This window comes from Myxocyprinus asiaticus, chromosome 47 (assembly GCF_019703515.2).
Source record: "Myxocyprinus asiaticus isolate MX2 ecotype Aquarium Trade chromosome 47, UBuf_Myxa_2, whole genome shotgun sequence".
Classification (NCBI taxonomy): domain Eukaryota; kingdom Metazoa; phylum Chordata; class Actinopteri; order Cypriniformes; family Catostomidae; genus Myxocyprinus; species Myxocyprinus asiaticus.
Window position 1 is genome coordinate 25276951 of NC_059390.1, and position 23239 is coordinate 25300189.

The window sequence follows — 23239 nt, forward strand, 5'->3', positions numbered from 1 at the left end:
GAATTCTGGGAACATCCGATTATTGTAATATACACAGGGTTGGGAGGGTTACTTTTGAAATGTAATCCACTACAGATTACAGAATACATGATGTAAAATGTAATTTGTAACATATTCCGTTAGATTACTCAAGGTCAGTAACGTATTCTAAATACTTTGGATTACTTCTTCAGCACTGGTAGATTTTTTCACTTGTTTTGACTATAAAAATTCTGCCAGTACAGTAAGACAAAATACATTCTCTGAAAAACCTAAATATCTTATGTAGTGTTGTTTCTAAAACAAGATATATCAAATTGATCTTGTTTTAAGGATTTTTAGATATTTTTACAGGAAAAAAATAATTATCAAGAATATGATTTTTGCCCTAATATCAAAGGTCTTACTAGAAAAAAAGAAATTATGATCTAACGTGAATTTTCTTGATAAATAAAAATAATCGTGTCTGGTAACGTGCATGTAAAATTGCTAGAAATAGCATTTTAGCTTAGCGTAAAGATGACAATTTACACAAGGTTTATTTCTATTTCTTGTGCTCCAAACTTACTTCAAACTTACTTCTCTGTCTGCTCGTATGAATGTAACACATCATAAGAAAGTGTTTCACCGCTGTTCAAATGCACTTTGGATCACATCATTTATATGTATAAATGTTTTCCATCTGAAAGGACTAAATATTAAATGAAACAAATGACAATAAAATGCAAAGTAATCTCTTCAGTAATCCAAATACTTTTTGAATGTAACTGTATTCTAATTACCAATGATTTAAATTGTAACTGTAGTGGAATACAGTTACTTGTATTCTGTTACTCCCCAACACTGGATATACATAATATACATTATACATTTTACATCTAAAATACAGAATTTTGCAACATTTAATGGACAATTGGCCTGCATGTATTGTCTTTTTAAATGTATTAAAATTTTTTACTGTATATTTAAATGTTTTTTTTTTTAACTGTAGAATTTTTATAGTCTTTTACCATTAAAATTACAGACATTTGTAACTACTTTATTCAGCTCAAGATGAAGAAAAAATACAATTAAAAAAATTACATTTTTGGAAAAATATTATTTTAAAAATATTAATATTTAAAAAACTGTTAAATTATTTTATCCAAAGTACTAAAAGTAATAAAATGTAATTTATATATAGAATGACTTGAATAGATTTCTGAATTGAAACATTATCTGTGGTCAAAAATATTAAGGCTGTATAACTTACTGTACTGGGTTCTTGGGAAATAAACATGATTAAAATGCTGAAATTCTTTAATTTGGTTTTAAATGTTTATATTAGAAAAACTGGTAAAACTTTACAATAAGTTTCTATTTGTTAATATTAGTAAATGCATTATGTATCATGAACTAACAAAGAACAAAATATTTAAAGAGCATTAATTATTTTGGTTAATGTTAATTAGATAAATACAGTATATGTTAACTATGAGCAAACAATGAACAGCTTTCAATTTAAAAAAATGTAGTAGTTACTAACATTTACTAGAAATGACTAATTCTAGAAATTAGCTTCTAGTTACTTATATTTATCAGAAACTAATATTTGCTAAGATTATTAACAGCTGAAAAAGTATTGTTCTTTGTTAATTCATGTAAACATTAGTAAATGCGTTAGGTATCATGAACAAACAATGAACAAGATATTTTACAGCATTTAGCTATAATCTTGGTTAATGTTACTGTAATTTTGTTTTAAAAAAATTATAGTATTAGTATATGTTGAAATTAATATTACTAAGATTAAAAAGGGCTGAAAAAGTAATGTTCATTGTTATGTTAACTAATGTAGTTAACTAATGCTAACAAATACAACCGGTTTGTAAAGTGTTACTGAAAAACGTTGTCCGTCAAATCAAATGTCTGTGTGGTGTGACCGTTATGCTAACCAACATGTAGGAAGTCATGGTAACACTTTGCAATTATGTTGTATTTGTTAACGTTAGTTAACTACATTATGGATGCAAAAATGTAAGGTGAAAATGAATGACTACATTTTGTAAATGTCAAAATACACACACAAAAAAAGAAACAACAATAATCAATGCTGTTAAACAATTTGTATTATACTAAATATTAGTGTAATAGACTTAACTCTACCTGTTATATGACACAATCTTAGAAAATTATCTCCTAGGTAACTTTATAGCTAAACTTAAATGTTAATGTGATGAGGAGGAGGGCAGGGCGGGGCCGTGAGGACACACTGAATCAGGCTAATCAGCCAGGAGAAGGATAAAGATGAGCCAGAGGCACCAGTTCGAGAGAGAGAGAGAGAGAGACACACGCGGCCGCTGTGTGTGTGTGTTTATATTTGTTTTATGTTGTTTTAAGTTCAGTTACGTCATTAAAGTTATGTTGACTGTTCTGCTGGTTCCCGCCTCCTCCTGCCCATCCTTTACCTGTTACATTTGTGCCGAAACCCGGGAATGAGGAGGGATGCGCTGTCACGGAGTCCTTGCCGCTGCCATCCACCAGTGGAGCAGCCGCGGCTGTCTGCCTGGGGACAGAGGGGTCGCTGCCAGCCGCCGAGAGTCGGAGAAACTGCTGTCATCCGCCGAGAAAGGGGAGGAGCTGTTCTGTTCGCCGGGGGTCGGAGGACTCACTGCCGTCTGCCAGGGGAGGAGCGAGCTGCCGTCTGCCAGAGGTCAGAGGAATGGCTGAGGACCGGGCGACAGCGTGTCCGGGGACTGGCGAGCCAGTTTTCTCTCTCTCTCCTCTCTCACTCTCTCTGTCGCTCTGCCTCACTGTTTCCCTCTCCCCTTTCCCTCCCCTCGTCTCTCCCAGGGCTCCAGAAAGGCGGCAAAAACCTGCTGGTTGGCATGGCCGGAAGGGCAACTCCCCTCCCCTCCAGGAAGGGAGGGAATGGGAGTACGTCCTGCCGGGGGTTGGAGGAGTGTGACGAGGAGGAGGAGGGCGGGGCCGGCCCGTGAGGACACACACCCGGCCCTGAATCGGGCTATTCAGCCGTGAGGGGGATAAAGACGAGAGGCATCAGTTAGAGAGAGAAAGAGCCACATGCGGCCGCTGTGTGTGTGTGTGTGTGTGTGTGTGTGTGTGTGTGTGTGTGTGTGTGTCTGTGTGTTTGTGTTTAAGTTGATATGAGTTCATTTATGTTATTAAAACTTACGTTGACTGTTCAGCCGGTTCCCGCCTCTTCCTTGCCTACCTTACCCCTTTACAGCTAAGTAAATAAAAAAAATACAAAAATGGATAATACAAAAAAAAGTCTTAATAAAATACATAACATTTGACGACTGCATTATTCTCATTAGTGGCTGCATGTGTGACATTACTGCACAGATGAGCTTTATCCATTTCACTGTCACACAGTGTTGCTTTTTACAAATTCTCCATAACATGCAAATAAAAAATTTGATTATAAATGTTTTTAAAAAAATTTGCTCACTAAGATATTTAAATTATATTTATTGATGGATAAAAAAAATTTTTCCCTAAGGGCATTGTTTGTTTAGAGTTGTGTCTTTCTCGCCCCTCCAGAATTCTCCGCTGTTCCAGTATTTGCAGGATCTAGGACACACAGATTTTGAGGCATGTTCTCCTGTTTCTCAGGAGGAGGAGTTGAACGCTGGAGGCGAGGAGAGGCCGTTTCCACAAGACATCCTCCCTCCGGCCAGAGTGAGTGTCAGCGTTTACCTTTCAGTACACTAAGCGTACAACTATGACTTTATAACTACAATCTCTCAAGAGCCTCACCTGAGCGGTGAAAAAGTAAAGAACTGGTGTTTTATGGACCATAAAACTAAAACGTGTTCAGATGCTAATCTGAAAACTGTTTCGTAACTAACAGGTTTTGAAACACACATTGAAAGATCAGATTAGAATCAGACAAAGCAATAGTTCACCTAAGAATGAAAATGGTTATTTACTCACCCTTATGTTGTTTGAATTCTGTTTTACCTTCTTTCTATTGTGGAAAAGAAAAGGATATGTCTCGAAGTGTTGCTACTTTAGTGGTGCTTTTTTTTAACTTTTTGACACATACACTATATTGCCAAAAGTATTCGCTCACCCATCCAAATAATTGAATTCAGGTGTTCCAATCACTTCCATGGCCACAGGTGTATAAAATGAAGCACCTAGGCATGCAGACTGCTTCTACATTTCACAACATTTGTGAAAGAATGGGCCGCTCTCAGGAGCTCAGTGAATTCCAGCGTGGTACTGTGATAGGATGCCACCTGTGCAGTCCAGTCGTGAAATTTCCTCGCTACTAAATATTCCACAGTCAACTGTCAGTGGTATTATAACAAAGTGGAAGCGATTGGGAATGACAGCAACTCAGCCACGAAGTAAAATGACAGACCAGGGTCAGCGGATGCTGAGGCGCATAGTGCGCAGAGGTCACCAACTTTCTGCAGAGTCAATCGCTACAGACCTCCAAAGTTCATGTGGCCTTCAGATTAGCTCAAGAACAGTGCGTAGAGAGCTTCATGGAATGGCTTTCCATGGCCGAGCAGCTGCATCCAAGCCATACATCACCAAGTGCAATGCAAAGCGTCGGATGCAGTGGTGTAAAGCACGCCGCCACTGGACTCTAGAGCAGTGGAGACGCGTTCTCTGGAGTGACAAATCACGCTTCTCCATCTGGCAATCTGATGGACGAGTCTGGGTTTGGCGGTTGCCAGGAGAATGGTACTTGTCTGACTGCATTGTGCCAACTGTGAAGTTTGGTGGAGGGGGGATTATGGTGTGGGGTTGTTTTTCAGGAGCTGGGCTTGGCCCCTTAGTTCCAGTGAAAGGAACTCTGAATGCTTCAGCATACCAAAAGATTTTGGACAATTCCATGCTCCCAACTTTGTGGGAACAGTTTGGGGATGGCCTCTTCCTGTTCCAACATGGCTGCGCACCAGTGCACAAAGCAAGGTCCATAAAGACATGGATGAGCGAGTTTGGTGTGGAAGAACTTGACTGGCCTGCACAGAGTCCTGACCTTAACCCGATAGAGCACCTTTGGGATGAATTAGAGCGAAGACTGCGAGCCAGGCCTTCTCGTCCAACATCAGTGTTTGACCTCACAAATGCGCTTCTGGAAGAATGGTCAAAAATTCCCATAAACACACTCCTAAACCTTGTGGAAAGCCTTCCCAGAAGAGTTGAAGCTGTTATAACTGCAAAGGGTGGGCCGACATCATATTAAACCCTATGGATTAAGAATGGGATGTCACTTAAGTTCATATGCGTCTAAAGGCAGATGAGCGAATACTTTTGGCAATATAGTGTATCTGTCTCCATACTGCCCCTAAACAGCACATCTCTTTGAGAGCGGCAAAGCATCTGTCTGTATTATCGTAAAAGAGGTTTACCTCACTGCTTTGCGACATATTTACGACATACGACATATCTTCTTGTCACAGCGTAACAACTCGTCACGCAACAAATGAGGAAAGAACACATGAAATCTGTTCCTACAGGTCTACATCGCTCAACACGCTGTCTGCACTGGATGCGACCAATGATGCGACATGCCGCAAAGACATGAGGCTGATTACACTGGACGCATCTGTAATTCTTAATATAATGTTAATTTTGCAAGGACCTTGTATAGATACTAATAGAAACAAAAGATTATTTAAATTAGTTGATCAAAGACCAGAAACATCACGAGCTGGCTTTGAAAAACCATTTTTTAAGGAGTTATTTGTTTGTGGCGCGACAAGATGGACGCATCCAGTGTAGACAGCATCATTGACTATAATTGGAGCAGTTTGCTTTTGATGCGACACAACTCTTGCATAGACGGTGTCAGGTTATAACATTTTATTCTGTGTTGTTTTAAAGGGATAGTTCACCCCAAAATGAAAATTCTTTCATCATTTACTCACCCTCATGCCATCCTAGATGTGTGTGACTTTCTTCTGCAAAACACAAATGAAGATTTTTGGAAGAATATTTCAGCTCTGTAGGTCCATAGTTAATGTAAATGTTGGCCAGACCTTTGAAGCTTCAAAACACACATGAAGACAGCATAAAAGTAATTTTTTACTACAATTTCTCCTATCTGAACAGTAGGTGGCAATATGCAAAAAGAATGTGAAAAAAATCAAAAGAAGATGAAAGTGAAAGTGTATTGTTTTATAGTAAAAAAAAAAAAAAAAAAGGACTTCTGTTCTGTTACTCACTCACACCTATCGTATCTCTTCAGAAGACATGGTTTAAACCACTGGACTTTTATGGATTACTTTTATGCTGCCTTCATGTGTGTTTTCGAGCTTTAAAGTTTTGGTCACCATTCACTTGCATTGTATGGACCTAATTTCATTGTATGAAATATTCTTCTAAAAATCTTATTTTGTGTTCTGCTGAAGAAATAAAGTCATACACATATGGAATGGCATGAGGGTAAATGATGAGAGAATTTTCATTTTTAGGTGAACTATTCCTTTAAGTGGTCAGGGGGTTCAGTCTGAAAACTAAAAATTACAGACTCTTACACTGACTAATGCCTGGAACACCAAATGACACGGTCAGGTGTCACTAGAAAGTTTATTTACATTTAACACAAAAGTGCTGTAAGTAACCAGGAATTTCGCTCTAAATATGAGCTGTTTTCAGCTTTTAACATTTGATGTGATATTATTGACATTTGCGGGCTTCATAGAGCCTGCAAATTTCAAATAAAATAATGTCAAATGTTAAAAGCCCCTGTGATGACGTCACACACAAAACCCCTGGTATTTAGTGAAAGCTGTTTGGGAATGTACTGAAATTCCACTTCATGGTAGAATGGAGTTCATTCCAAAGCATGGAGACTTTGCCACAAAATACAAAATCAAACTACTTTGTGTTAACTCACTTTTATTTTATGTATGTACAATATGAACATTTCCACAGAGTAAAGATAGACCTTGTTGTAAAGTACGAACAATCACAAAAGTGCCTGTTTGTGTTCCCAGTCTGCTGTGTATGCGTGTGTGTGTGTGTGTGTGTGTGTCTGTGTCTGTGTCTCTCTCTCTCTCACACACCCACAGACACACACACACACACACACACACACACACGCACGGTCTCTTTCTCTTCTTCAGTTGTGTGACAAACACACAAAGCATTTAGAATGTGTGTGTCGTACAGCAGCAGAATACTAAAGACATGCAGAAAGAAAAGAAGACAAAACACAGCAAAACCCCCCTCTGAAACTTTCTCAAATCTTCTCTCTGAATTACATGCCACAAAGAAAATCTTTCTTTCCAATGATCTTTATAAACTGTAAAACTGTAATGCATGTAGGTCATATTGATGAAAACTGCAGACTACTCCACAGTGGGTTTGTTGCGGCTGCCGATCGTGTGATCATGACCCAGACGTGATCAATAATCATCCAGTGTTGATCACACTGAGTGTACATAATAACAAGAGGCCATATTAAATGCAGTCAGCATCCACAATACTGTCGGGAATATCATAGAAAACTGGATTTTCTTGCTTTTTTGAAATAAGAGTTTGATGTGCTATGTAGACATACAGTATTGTAAGAAATGTAGTTTCATATGCTGTTGTGGTGGTTTATCTGTGTGTGTTTGCAGAAGGCCGGGGTTTGGAGGCTGGTTGATGGTCTGCGCAGCCTGAGTGCACTGCACCAAGACAGCGCCACCCAGTGGCAGGAGCAGCAGCTGGTGAGAATGAAACCTTTCTGTTTCCTTCTGTTTGTTTTTCCCTTCACAGAGGAACAGCTCTTCTGTTGTCTATTATTGTAGTGTTCAGGTAGTGTAAAACGTTACTAGCTTTCACTGGGATTTCAGTCACATCTAAAATGTGAATGACTACATAAACTTGTATGGGAGGACAGTTGTAAGTCTAGTCAAATGTTTTGGTACTTCATTGTATTACTAGATTCAAATTCAATCCAAGTTCATTGGTTGACTACGCATGGTACATTAAACTGTCCGATTACAGTTTTTAATTGAATTGTCAAATGGATAAAGAAAAGCAATTGGAAAATGTGTTTTTAATGCAATTTAAAATAATATATATATATATATATATATAAAACAATAACTTTTATTTAACTACATTATAAAACTAAACTAAAAACTACATTTTTAAACATGTAAACATTATTTTTAAAGAAATGATTTTAAACATTGAATTTTTTGTCATTTTGTAACTGAACTGCCAAATGGATAACAAAAAGCAATTTTAAAATGTTTTTTAAAATGCAATTAAAATAAATATTTGTATTTATAAACATAAGCAGTATTTCATTGTTATTCAGTTACATTTTTAAACATGTAAACATTATTTTGAAAAACTATATAAAAAAATCACTTTACAAATTGTACAAAAAAATAGCCATATTTATTATTAAACTGAACTGACAAATGGATAGAAGCATTGACAAATATCTAACTACATTATTAAACATGTAAAACATTATTTTTAAAATAATTTTAAATATGTATTTTTATTTGTTATTTTGTAAATGGATTATGAAAAACACTTGTTTTTCAAATGCAGTGTAAAATCAATATTTATAAATGTAAATAGTATTTTATTGTTAATTCTAACTACATTTTTAAGCATTTAATAATGATTTTAAAATAAAGAATTTTATGATAAATGTTTAGTATGGTTCTTTTTGTCAATATTGTGTTTATTTGTATTTATTAACATTTTTATTTTCACATGAAAAAATCATAATTGATTCCTTCATTTTTAAAGTGGCAGTTCCATAGGGTCTACTTCAATAATTCATACGAATCACTTCACTTTAAATGTATAATTTATATTTATGCTGTGTGTGTGTGTGTGTGTGTGTGTGTGTGTGTGTATGTGTATATATATATATATATATATATATATATATGTAATGACACGTTCTAGCAGACTTTTTTATATATGCAATTTTTTATTAATTATTGTACATTTATAACATTATACTTTCTATTATATCACCTTGGAATTTTGTTTTAAAAACAAGTTACCACAGATGTGTGAGGTTTCTAATACAGCTTCTGAGAAAGTGACAGTGAATTTGCCATCTTGTCTCTTCTGAATGTTTAATCCACTGTTCTCAATTTATTTCTTCATTTGGAAATTTATAGATACTTAATAGTGGCATTTTTCTTTTGATGTTTACCCTGCAGTCGTTTACTTCAGCGTCCCAAATCCTAGAAGTGTGAGAAGGGTCCATTTATAGGAAGTGTACTAGAATAAGTACCGATACAGCTGAGATTCAGAGACTAAGCAAAGATCTTTCAGTGGATTAGACAGCACAGAAATCCAGTATTACTGCACAGTGCAGATGGATGCAATCAATGGATTAGATCATTTGGTTATCGATTGTGTTTGTGTTTTTGTTTTTCCTGCAGGATGCTGCCTTCCGCCAGTATTCCCTGCACTGTCTGTTATCTCGGGATGTGCTGTTGCAGGAAGATGTCGAGTTGATTGAGCTGTTAGATCCGAGCGTGCTCTCTCTGGGCTCGACTGATACTGTCTGCCCCAGTGCCAGCACTGCTGTGCCCGCACCACGCTACCTCTCACCACCCTCGCTATGGTACACATACATCAATGCTCATTTAAAAGGATATATCACCCAAGAATGAAAGTCCTGTCATTATTTACTCACCCTCATATTGTTCCACCATAACAGTAGTCCATATGACTTGTTTTTTTGGTGAATTTTCCTTTAATAAACACTTGGAATGTGTGGTTTTGTGTCTGTCTGTATTTACAGGGACGTGTCAGCGTTGGTCGGGCTGTTAGCCGTCCTGCTCGCCGTCCGATGCTCGGACCCTGACCATGAGCAGGCCTTGCGGGTGTGTGTTGTGTTAGTGTGTGCAGTGTGTGTATATCGTGGTCTGTGTCTGTGGCGTAAGGCAGGTCTACAGCGTCACGTTCAGTCTCTGGCCGTTCAGCTGGAGGGTTTAGTGAACAACAGTCGAGCTCTGACAAGCCTTTCCCGCAAATCACTGCGACTCATACAGGAGACTGAGGTCATCTCACGAGGATTCACACTGTAAGTGGCCCAACACACACACACACACACACACACCTACCTCATGTAATGTCTGTATATGGGTCATTGACAAATAAGGTGGTCTGTGTTGATAACTATGAGAAATATTTAAAAAATGTAGTTTAAAAAAATGTGTCAAGTTTGTAGAAATGTAATCTGTGTCCATATTGGTTTCATAAAATTCTGAACATTTTAGCATTTTCTAAAAAATAAAACAAAATGTCTTATGGTGTAACCATCTTTTATAAGGTATTGAATTAAATACTTTCCTTAAAACTTAATCACTAATTTCAAAAAAGTTTTCAAACATATTTTTCAAGGTAACATTTTTTATTTTCATCTTTACAAATATTATAAATTATTAATTTAGTCACAAATATCACGTTTTTTTTAGGGTTTCTCCATTTTACCTGAACAAAATGTGTCTTTTTATAAAAATGTCAAAATATCTGATATTTCTTAAGTGATCTTCTCTGTTTTATATATTTATTTATTTCTATAATAAAAATAATCATTTTATTTATATAGCACCTTTTAGCAATTAACACATACAGTAAAACCCAACATATTCATATAGTAATAAAACAGACACATACAGTAAAACACAGCACATTCATATAGTAATAAAAGCCAGTGTATACAAATTAGTTTTTAAACGAGACTTAAAAACAGACACAGACTCAGCAGATCTGATATCCAAGGGCAGGCTGTTCCATAATCGTGGGGCCTTCACTACAAATGCTCTATCACCTTTTGTTTCGCATCTGGATCTTGGAACAGCCAACAGTTCATGACAAGATCTAAGAAGTCTAACTGTTTCATAAGATCTTTAAAGTTCTGCTAAATATTCAGGTGCCAAACCATGTAATGCCTTATTTGTAATTAATAAAATCTTAAAATCAAGCCTAAAATGAATTGGTAACCAATTTTGATTAAAAGACCATTTTCATGTCAAAAGTCTATTTAGAGTTGAAAAAAGGGCATTACAATAATCAAGGTGAGATGAAATAAAAGCATGGATAAGCTTCTCTGTATCCTTGAAACGATTTGAAAAGATTTCTCACCTTGGAAATGTTTCTTAACTGATAAACATAAGATTGAACTAACTTCCTGACATGGTATTCAAAATTTAAATTAGTATAAAAATAGACTCTAAAATTTCTCACCACCTGCTGTGGTATTTATTTGGGACCACCTGTTTAAGCGCTCAATCTGACTTTTTTTAAAACCATGACCGATTATAACAATCTCCATTTATCAGTATTTAACTGAAGGAAATGACATGCAATCCAATTTTTTTTTATCTGCTATACAAGCTTGAGCATTTAAATTAGTCAGATCATTGGGATTCAACAACAAATACAATTGCAGGTAAACTGCATAGCAATGAAAATAAATGTTGTATTTTCGAATCACAGCACCAAGCGGTAACATATATAGTGAAAACAATATTGGCCCTAACAGTGATCCTTGTGGAACACCACAATTAACTTTTGAAAAGGAGGACATCTCTTCTCCAACAGACACTATAAATTTCCTATTCGTCAAGTAGGAAACAAACCAGTCTAAAGCCACCCCAGATATTCCCACCCATCTCTTCAATGTATTAAAACTGAATGATCAACTGTATCAAACACTGCAGTTAAATCAAGCAACACTAAAATGGAGTACTCTCCAGTGTCCTCCGCCATCAATAAGTCATTGGTAACCCTAAGAAGGGTAGTTTCTGTGCTGTGGTTTTCTCTGACTGAACCTGACTGAAATTTCTCAAAAACATTGTTATCCTTCAATGCCTCCAACAGTTTTTCAGTTACTGCTTTCTCTATTATTTTAGATATAAAAGGTAATTTTGAGATTGGTCGATAGTTATTCGCAACCGAAGGATCTAATGAGGGCTTCTTTAGAAGCGGTTGAACTATCGCAGTCTTTAACTCCTCTGGGGCACGTTCTGACACAAGCAAGCTATTTACAATAGACAACAAAGTAGGGCCTAAAGTCCCAGTAACTTCCTTGAAAAATTTTAAAGGAACAACATCTATATGGCAACTTGATGGTTTCAACTGATGTACAATTCTATATAGATCCTGCTTTGAAATAGGAGAGAAAAAATCCAACAAAGTCTCCCTACAGCTTAATTTTTTCACACATGGTAACGGAAGAATAAATGATGCCCTTATGTTACAGACCTTATTAACAAAAAAAGATAAAAACGTGTTACAATCTATCGGACAACAAGCAGCTCTAGACACAGGGTTGATCAAATTATTAATTGTATTAAATAAAAACCTAGCATTAAGGCAGTTAGTAGTTATCAGTTTAATTATTCTTTTTTGTTACATGACAACAGAATCCCTTCCTGCATGTTGTTACACCACCTGACTTTGATTTAGTAGACAATTAATATATTAGTAATATTTTAAAACATATTTTAAAAAATTGTTTCACTCCTTTTTTTTTTTTTAAAGAAATAAAATTTTTCCAAATCTTATCATTATTTTTATTGTAGTTATTTGTGTAATTCTCTGTTAGTTTTATATATGTTGTGTTATCAAATAGTTATTACAGTAATAACAGTATTGTAGAATTGTGTGTGTGTTGTTTTGTGTGTGTGTGTTGTATTTAACAGTATTGCAGTAATATGTGAGTTAAAGGTCGACCGATATATTGGTTTTTCCGATTAATTGTTGCCAATAGCTACTTTTGCAATTATCAGTGGTCAGCAGAAATTAACACTGATAGTTCACTGATTATAATATTGAATAATTAATCCTTATTAATTATAAAGAACAAAATTTTATTTTGAAGAAAACATGTTCAATAAATCAGCCGATAAATCAGTTATTGGCTTTTTCCACCACCTTAGTTATCATATCGGCTACATCCAATTTCATTCGACCTCTAATGTGTGTTGTTGTATGTATTGTGTGTAACAGTGTTGTAGTATTATGAGTGTTGTTGTGTGTGAAGTTTGTTTGACCTAATGGTTCTCAGACGTCTGCACAGTTGGATCATGTTACACTTGTCAAGTTTATTCGACAGGGTGAGTGGCGCCTGTCCCTTTAACAGGGCGGGGCTGTTTCGCAACCAGCAGCTGATTGGTCTACGGAAGGCGGCCTATCAGAGTCTTCGCTGCGCATTCAGAGCTTCACGTCTTGCCACATGCATCACGCTCAAATCATATCCTCACATAACAACATTGAAATTATTATTTGCTTTGACATTGATTTCTGAACTTTTCATTTAATTTGCTTTGATAAAAGTTTATGAGTTAATTTCCTTGACTATGTCTGCTCTACGTTTCCATTGAATTCAGAGATTGACAATGTCACCAACTACGTATCCACCGTGCCAATCAGAGAGCTGGGTCTCGGTCTGGGGGTGGAGCATCTTTCTGATGAGCAGGCACAAGAACTGACCAATGATTACAGCCTACCAGCTCTCAAGGTTTAAAAACTTTGTCTTTACTCACTTTGCTGGAATTTTATTTTATTACAATTTTGGCTTCCAACGATTATGAAAACAAGATAATCGAGATAAAACGATTATTGTGCCGCATTCCTTTCGCAATGAAACACCCTGGTGTTAAATCTTTAAAGCATGCTTTATTGAAATAATGAAAATAAACTCAGAAACTGGCATTTCTCTGTCTGGTCAGCTCCGCAACTACGAGTTACGTGAAGTGACCGGGGAAGGGATAGAATCTTCTCCTGGCTGATCAACACTCTGGTGTGGGGACGCTCATCGCTCGCGCATGTTTGCTGCAGCTAGATTATAACGTGATGGCTTGTGACGTAGTGAGTCATAATATATGTGTCACGTTCACTGTGTGTATCTTATTGTGAAGAAAATCGGTGATATGCAGCTCTATGAAGAAGAGAGAGTTTATTTTTGTGAGTTAAAAATGGATCGAATTGAACATAAAGGTGAGAGAGTGTAGTCTTAGCTCATTATACACTGCAACAAAATACGTTTTTGATTAGTCTTTTTTTGGCTAAAAATAATATCTAAAACTCCTTTAAAACAATGCACATTTACTTTAGGAGCTATACTGCAGAATAAAAGGTTATCGGTGAATGTTGAATACAATATTTAATCAGGGCTTGACATAAATGCTTGTCCGGGACTAGTGGATTTTTGAAGATGTAAGTAAAAGAGAATTTGACTTGCCCGACCAGACAAGCAGACTGATTAAAACGTCAATAACAAAAAAATAACTGTCTATATTTGTGATAGCCTAGGCCTGTGTCACTTATTAGAAAGTTCTTGTTCTTATTCTGCTGTCGAAACTAATCCAGAACACATAATTTTAGAATTCACTAGTGATCTAGGAACAGCTGCAACCTGTTTGATTGACAGGCGGTGTATGTGTGTGTGCTGACTCTGAACATGCACGTGTGTTCCAAAAATGCTTGCGTTAATGCGCACCTAAATGGTCAAATACATTTCAAAATTCTGCCAAAATGCCCATCTTGGTGAGGTATTCATATAAACGCAGAGAGTGATGTCTAAAGTGAACGTAAACAGCGGAGTAAAAAGCGGATTTGTATTAAAATGCCGGACTTGTAAGTATAAATGTAAGCTAACAGACCTGCTGCTGTCTAGTGTGTCATTTATAATAATCCAACAACCAGAACAAGAAAATGAGAAAACTCTCACTGCTCTTTAGTAGCTTTAAAACTTTAGTAGTTTTAAAAAGTATTAATGTGTTATAGTCATACAGTGAAGACCAGTAGTATTTTTATGTTGCATTTCATTTTGAATGTTTACTTGAATAATTGATACTGCGGTTAAAAACTTTTAAAGCTGTTAAAAAAAGCACTGAATTGGGGCCTGGGTATCTCAGTGAGTAAAGATGCTGACTACCACCCCTGGAGTCTCGAGTTCAATCCAGGGCGTGCTGAGTGACTCCAGCCAGGTCTCCTAAGCAACCAAATTGGCCCGGTTACTAGGGAGGGTAGAGTCACATGGGGTAACCTCCTCGTGGTCACTATAATGTGGTTCGCTCTCAGTGGGGCGCATGGTGAGTTGTGCGTGGATGCCGCGGAGAATAGCGTGAAGCCTCCACACGTGATATGTCTCCGCGGTAACGCACTCAACAAACCACGTGATAAGATGCGCGAATTGCCGGTCTCAGACGTGGAGGCAACTGAGGTTCGTCCTCCGCCACCCGGATTGAGGCGAGTCACTACACCACCACGAGGACCTAGAGCGCATTGGGAATTGGGGAGAAAAAGGGGAGAAAAATAAATTAATAATAATAAAAAAATAAATAAAAAAAGCACAGAATTTTCTTAATTTAAATTTTTTGTATTATTGTTTTTAATCTATTTTTATTCATTGCAGTTTTTTATTGTGATTACTGACTATTTACTAGTCTTGAATAATTACTTAAGAACTTGAAACCATTCTTCCATTATTAACATATTAGTTAGTAGTGTTATTATTTGTTGTGGTTTTGAAGCTGGTATTGAGAATAGTCAAATTTTACTACAGACTACTGAAATTTTGGTATTGTGATAATGTATAGCCTTTATTGTACATGGTAGATCTTGCTGCATGATGAAAAAGTAGATCTCATTCCATAGAAGTGTGAGCACCCCTGCTGAAAATGATGGTGATGGAGGCTTTTCTTTATTTGACTACTGTACGTAACATAAAATAATTATCATATGACAATAGCCTCCTCCCCTACCCAGTGCAGTTTACATTTCAAGTTCAAGGAAACCCACTGTTACAAAGAAAAGTTTATTTTTTATTTTTTATTATTCAATAAACGCATGATGTTTTCAAAGTCAATGAGTAATCGTGTTAAATAATTGTGATCTCCATATTGACCAAAATAATCGTGATTATGACTTTTGCCATAATCGAGCAGCCCTAACTCACACTGTTGATTAGGGCTGGGCGATATCTTAATATGTTTCAGCCTTTTGTAAATTTTCTTTATATATATATATATATATATATATATATATATATATATATATATATATATATATATATATATATACACACACACACACACACACACACACTGGCGGCCAAAAGTTTGGAATAATGGACAGATTTTGCTCTTATGTAAAGAAATTGGTACTTTTATTCACCAAAGTGGCATTCAACTGATCACAGTGTATAGTCAGGACATTAATAATGTGAAAAATTACTATTACAATTTGAACAAAATGTTCAGAACTTCTTAAACTGTTTCAAAGAGTTCTCATTAAAAAATCCTCCATGTGCAGCAATGACAGCTTTGCAGATCTTTGGCATTCTAGCTGTCAGTTTGTCCAGATACTCAGGTGACATTTCACCCCACACTTCCTGTAGCACTTGCCATAGATGTGGCTGTCTTGTCGGGCACTTCTCATGCACCTTACAGTCTAGCTGATCCCACAAAAGCTCAATGGGGTTAAGATCCATAACACTCTTTTCCGGGGCCTGGGTAGCTCAGTGGTAAAAGACGCTGGCTACCACCCCTGGAGTTTGCTAGTTCGAATCCCAGGGCGTGCTGAGTGACTCCAGCCAGGTCTCCTAAGCAACCAAATTGGCCCGGTTGCTAGGGAGGGTAGAGTCACATGGGGTAACCTCCTCGTGGTCGCTATAAACAACCACACCGTCTTTTTCCAGAGCAGCCTGTATTTCTCCTGAGGTTACCTGTGGGTTTTTCTTTGTATCCCGAACAATTCTTCTGGCAGCTGTGGCTGAAATCTTTCTTGGTCTACCTGACCTTGGCTTGGTATCAAGAGATCTCCGAATTTTCCACTTCTTAATAAGTGATTGAACAGTACTGACTGGCATTTTCAAGGCTTTGGATATCTTTTTATATCCTTTTCCATCTTTATAAATTTCCTTTACCTTTTTACGCAGGTCTTTTGACAGTTCTTTTCTGCTCCCCATGGCTCAGTATCTAGCCTGCTCAGTGCATCCACATGAGAGCTAACAAACTCTTTAGCTATTTGTACACAGACACTAATTGCAATTTAAAAAGCCACAGGTGTGAGAAATTAACCTTTAATTGCCATTTAAACCTGTGTGTGTCACCTTGTGTGTCTGTAACAAGGCCAAACATTCAAGGGTATGTAAACTTTTGATCAGGGCCATTTGGGTGATTTCTGTTATCATTATGATTTAAAAAAGGAGCCAAACAACTATGTGATAATAAATGGCTTCACATGATCACTATCCTTAAATAAAAGACAGTTTTTTTTTTTTTTTTTTTTTTTGCATGATCAGTCATATTTTCAAAATCAATACCAAAATTTCACAATTTCTGCCAGGGTATGCAAACTTTTGAGCACAACTGTATATATATTTGTGTGTGTGCAAATAAAGCAATTCCAGCTAATAAATAGCAGTGTTTACTTACATATATTTTTTAATAAAACATTTTAAAACATGTCAAATGTGACTGTCACGAAACCTGTCAACAAAATGTCCTGGTCATGTTAAATCCCAAATTAACACAGAAAAATAAATAAATAAAATACAACAACAAAAAGAGAAATTATACTTTGCATTTAGAAAAGAAAGCCTATTTGGGCCATTAAGTTTTTTTGCATTGTGACATTATTTTCAGGACACTTGAGCACATTTTACCCCCCAATTATCATTACCATAATGCGTCCGGACGTTCTGCTTTTAATATTCCAGTAGTTTTCAAGGATGATTCTCATACTGTAACTATATTAGTCAAAAGGATGATCGTGCAATAATTTGTTTTAATTTCATTTGTTTTGTACTGACAACATGACTACAAGGACCGTAAAAGTGTTTTCCAACCAGAAGCCCTGGTTCAACAACGAGGTAAAAACTCTCCTCAGGGCTCGGGATACTGCTTTTAAATCTGGGGACACAGGGACCTACAAAAATGCATGGGGTAAACTGAGGAAGGGCATCAGGGATGCAAAGCACAAGCATAAACAGCGCTTTGAGGAGCATTTTAACAACGACTCCTGCAGCATGTGGAAAGGGATTAAGGCTATTACTGACTACAAGTGTGACAACAGCCCTATGTCCAACATTGACACTGCTTTCCCTGATGTCCTCAACCAGTTCTTTGCACGTTTTGATGGTGAAAACAAAAGCCCTACCACCTTTACTGCACCACCACAGAATGAGCAAGCACTCATTCTACACCACCATCAAGTAAGGTCCACCCTGCGCAAAATTGACATCAAGAAAGCAGCTGGACCGGACGGAGTGCAGGGAAGGGTTTTGAAGGAGTGTTGCAGAACAGCTGGCGGATGCGTTTACCAACATATTCAACAACTCACTTCGACAGGCTACCTTCCCTACCTGTTTTAAATTATCTACCATCATTCCAGTGCCAAAGAAATCAACAGCAAAATGTCTGAATGACTACAGGCCGATTGCTTTAACCCCCATTATCATGAAGTGCTTCAAAATGCTGATATTGACACACATTAAGGCAGTCATCCCCCCCGACCTTGACCATCATCGCCTACTGAGCCAATAGCTCAATGGAGGATGCAGATTCAATTGCACTGCATAAAGCCCTGACACATCTGGAGCACCAGAACACATATGTAAGGATACTTATTATTGATTTTAGCTCTGCCTTCAATACTATAATACCATATAAATTGGTTACAACCTCGGCCTCAGCCCCTCTCTCTGCACATGGATTTTAGACTTTTTAACAAACAGACCACAGAATGTCAGGATCAGAGACTACACATCCTCTACCATAATCCTGAGCACAGGAGCCCCACAGGGCTGTGTCCTCAGTCCAGCTCTCTACTCTGTGTTCACACATAACTGTACCCCCACCCACTCCTCCAACACCATAATTACATTTGCAGATGACACCACCCTGGTGGGAGTGATATCAGACAATGATGAGACAGCGTACAGGAAGGAGGTGTGCCATCTTGCCTGATGGTGTCGGGTCAACAACTTGACCCTCAACACCACAAAAACAAAAGAGATCACTGTGGACTTCAGAAGGTTCAAGAAAACAGAACATGCTGCTCTCTGCATACATGGTGAGGAAGTGGAAAGAGTACAGCACTTCAAGTTCCTGGGAGTCTACATTTCATGTGATCTGACTTGGCCACAGCACATATCTTATCTGGTGAAGAAGGCCCAACAGAGACTATTCTTCCTACGAAAATTAAAAAAGGCACAACTACCTCAACAATTACTCAGGAATATTTACCATAGCACCATAGAGAGTATACTCTCCTACTGTGCCACAGTGTGGTATGCCAGCTGCACTGCTGGTTACCAGAGAGAACTACAGCATGTGGTGAAAGCAGCCCAACGGGTCATCGGATCTGAGCTCTCGAATCTGGGTGAAGTCTACATCAGTCGGCTGCAAAGGAAAGCTAGAAGCATTGCCAGCGATGTAACTCACCCTGGACACATCCTGTTCGACTCTCTACCATCCAGCAGGTGATACAGGACAATACAGTCCCGTACAAACAGACTGAGGAACAGCCTCTTTCCAAGAGCTGTAGCCTCAACTATCCCTATACAGGATGATTGTGTCTAGACTGCTGGAGCACTTCCCTCACTGGAAATCACACACACGCTGCTACCAGTATTCTTTTAGTGCACCTTATTTATTGACTTGATTTATTTTTTATTTATTTACTTATGCACTTTAATGATTACAAAAGTCTCTTATCTTGACTTTTATCCTAACTTTTATCTTGTTTATATATCAATGGATTTAAATTATTGATTTTTATTATTTTTATTGTGTTTTATAAGCTGCGTTCTGGACTGAGCCATACAGAATTTCGTTGTAATTTTGTTACAATGACAATAAAGAAATCTGAAATCTAATTAAAAATCAACGAAAATGAAAGACAATACCAAGAGAGTACTATCTCACCATGATGCACAAATACAAATATATCTTTTCGTTTCACATTGCAGTAATGAGAATATCATAATGACCATGTTTTTTCACAGTGCGGTAATAAGAATTGGAGGGTAAATGTGTGTAACTGTCATGAAAATAATCTTAATGACCTTAAAAATAGGCTTCATTTTCTAAATGCAAAGTATAGTTTCTTATTTGTTTCTTTTAATTTTGGAGAGAAATCGGACCAGGACATTTTCTTCACAGATTTTGTGAAAATCCCCACCAAATTTTGTAAGTAATGACGAACGAATCGTTGAATTGGTGGTTTGAACCAATTAAATGCAATGGACAGCAGGGCTGTCAAATCAAAATTCGAAATTCAGATATTCGTTGAATTTAAGATTAAAATGCACATTCGAATGTTAAAATGAGCATTCAAATTTTCGATGTATGCCAAGCACTGATGATGACTTGCATTCTTGGGCTAAAAAAGAAGCAGTGCAATGAATAAAACAGAACGCGGGTGTCTCGAGGCGCATTTTAAAGGTTGAATTTCCTTTTAAATTGATTTTGACAGCGTCATAAAATGCGTCATTACAGCACAAGACACGGAAAAGACAGCAAGACACGACACAGCGGTCAATGACGTCCGTCTAGTGCACGCTTGCATAGAAAAAGACAGATGTGTTCTGAATGAATGGCTCACAGAGGCGCACATTAAGATTGTTGCGATATTCATAATTATGCTTATTTAATATCGGCAACAAAATCATTGCAAAAATATTGTAAATGTTCGATATATTGCCCAGACCTACTGTTGATATAGAAACACACTAATCTCTTCAATTCCCAAAATCATGCTTTGATTGGTTTGCAGATGTTGTTCCAGTTGTGGGTGGGGCAGAGCTCTGAGTTTTTCCGGCGATTAGCTCTGCTACTGTCTCCAGGGAGGGAGGAGCTTAATTCCAGGCCCAGCCCCCTCACGTATAACAGCGTCCCTTTGATTACTGACTCTCTGCATCGCACTCTGGCCGGCTGCCTTGGCGATCTTCAGCGCAGCTACGACTTCCATCGCTACTTTGAAACGCAGCACCAGTCACTGGGCTCAGGACGAAACGGACGTGCTCAACAGAAGTGTAGAGAGCTCAATTCTCTGCACACATCTATCCGAAGTTTACAACTTCACCTGAAAACACTCCTGAATGAGTAGGTACCGCTTAATTAGTATTTTTTCAATGGTCAGTGCTGATATCAAGAGAGAAGTGTGGCTAATAGCCAATATAATGCCATGTATGGTGTAAAATGCAGATGATTAATTTCAAATGAGCCATATACAACATTTCTGAAAGTAAATTGATATTTATTTTATTTACTTAAAATGTTCAAAAAGCTTGAAAATTAACTATTAACGTAAATATTTGATGTTAAAATGTGCAGTGTCAATTGACAAGATTGTCGGTACATTTTGGAACTGACAAATTCGTGAACGAATACCTTTTGCAAAGTTGTACTGTTATCAGCCAATTCCAATAAAACTGATAAATCAGCCAAAGATCGGCCGATATATCGGTTTGCCACTAGTGTTAATAAATTCTTAAAGAATGCTTAAAGTCTGTCTTTAAGATTGCTTTCACCATGACAATAAGGAATAGACTGTTATAAAGGCCAGGCAAATCAGTCAGCTGATATTTGGCCATTTTATTGCCGACTGAATGCTGCTTGTCTGATTAATAGAAGTAGTAGTTCCCCCTTGTGTCACTTTCAAAATCTGTGGACAATCTTGGCAATGCACATTTTCTGTTTGAAATATTTTTTTATTTAGTAGCTACTGTGCAAATTAAATGTTAATTTAATGTCAGGTTTTTTGTTTGTCTCATTTGAAATAATTAAATGAAATATACTGTATTTATATCACCATTAAATCGGCCACCAACGAATTCATAATAAATCAGTAAGTCAATAAATAATGCACTTTTTTTAAATTTATTTTTTATTTTTTATTTGAAATAAATATTAACTTGTAACAACATTTACAGTAAACTATTTTAATTTGATGTATAAATATTAGTACAAAACACCAGTTTTTATATTTTGACCTTTCCTTTGATAGCTTCCATTGATTGAGTTGTAATTTAGAATTGCATTAATTAAACATTATGGAGCCCACATTGTCCATAATTATTACTTAATTGTTATACTTTATTTTACTGTATTCAGAACAGTTTTGCTTCAGGATGAATTTTCAGTAACACTTTACGATAAGATTGTATACGTAAGCCTAGGTATCATGAACTAACAATGCATTTTAATTTTGATGTATATTTCTAAATTTGCTATTGTTCATTGTCAGTGTTAGCTCATAATGCATTAACTAATGTTAACTTACTTTGTTTAATGTTAAAAATGTTTTCGTATTTGTAGAAATACAGTGGCAAGAAAAAGTATGTGAACCCTTTGGAATTACCTGCATTTATGTATAAATTTGTCTTAAAATCTGGTTTGATCTTCATCTAAGTTACAATAATGAACAAACACAATCTATTTTAACTAAAATTATTGTATTGTTCTTGTACATACTGAATACATAATTCAAACATTCACAGTGTAGGTTGGGAAAAAGTATGTGAACCCCTAGGCTAATGACATCAACAAAAGCTAAGTAGAGTCAGGAGTTGGCAAACCTGGCATCCGGTTAATTAAACAAGATTGGAGGTGTGGGTTAGAGCTACTTTGACTTATAAAAAGCACTCAAACATTTTGAGTTTGCTATTCACAAGAAGCATCTGCTGACGAGAAGCATCAAGACCTACGATCAAGAATTGTTGCTTTGCATAAATCTGAAAAGGGTTACAAAGTTATCTCGAAGAGCTTAGATATTCATCTGTCCACAGTTAGACAAATTGTCTATAAACGGAGACAATTTAGCACTGTGGCTACTCTCCCTAGAAGTGGCTGTCCAGCCAAGATGACTCTAAGGGCACACTGCAGAATGCTCAGTGAGGTAAATAAGGCTTAAAGGAATCATTTGAACTGGTTAACATCTCTGTTCATGAACGTTGTGCCAGTCTTATCCACAGCTACCAGAAATGCTTGGTTGAGGTTATTGCTGCCAAATGAGGATCGAGCAGTTTTTAAATCCAAGGGTTCACTTACTTTTTCCACAGCACTGTGAATGTGTAATGGGATGTGTTCAATAAAGACATGAAAGATTATAATTGTTTGTCTTGTTAGCTTAAGAACATTGTGTCTATACTTGTGACTTTGATGAGATTTTATGACCAATTAATGCAGAACCAGCTAATTCCAAAGGGTTCACATACATTTTCTTTCCATTGCACATATAAATCAAGATTTCAAATTTAAATGCTGTAAATGTATTGTTCATTGTTAGTCACGTTATCTAAAGT

General features: G+C 36.8%; 1 protein-coding gene across 1 annotated transcript in view; it reads left to right on the top strand.

Moving 5' to 3' along the window:
- Window positions 1–23239, top strand: part of LOC127436834 (vezatin-like) — a 39760-nt gene that overhangs the window by 6649 nt on the left and 9872 nt on the right. The window contains exons 2-8 of the mRNA XM_051691270.1: window positions 3526–3663; window positions 7569–7658; window positions 9354–9538; window positions 9719–10000; window positions 13040–13176; window positions 13296–13444; window positions 20710–21038. Coding sequence (XP_051547230.1) covers window positions 3526–3663; window positions 7569–7658; window positions 9354–9538; window positions 9719–10000; window positions 13040–13176; window positions 13296–13444; window positions 20710–21038 — 1310 coding nt within the window. The remainder of the gene's footprint in view (window positions 1–3525; window positions 3664–7568; window positions 7659–9353; window positions 9539–9718; window positions 10001–13039; window positions 13177–13295; window positions 13445–20709; window positions 21039–23239) is intronic.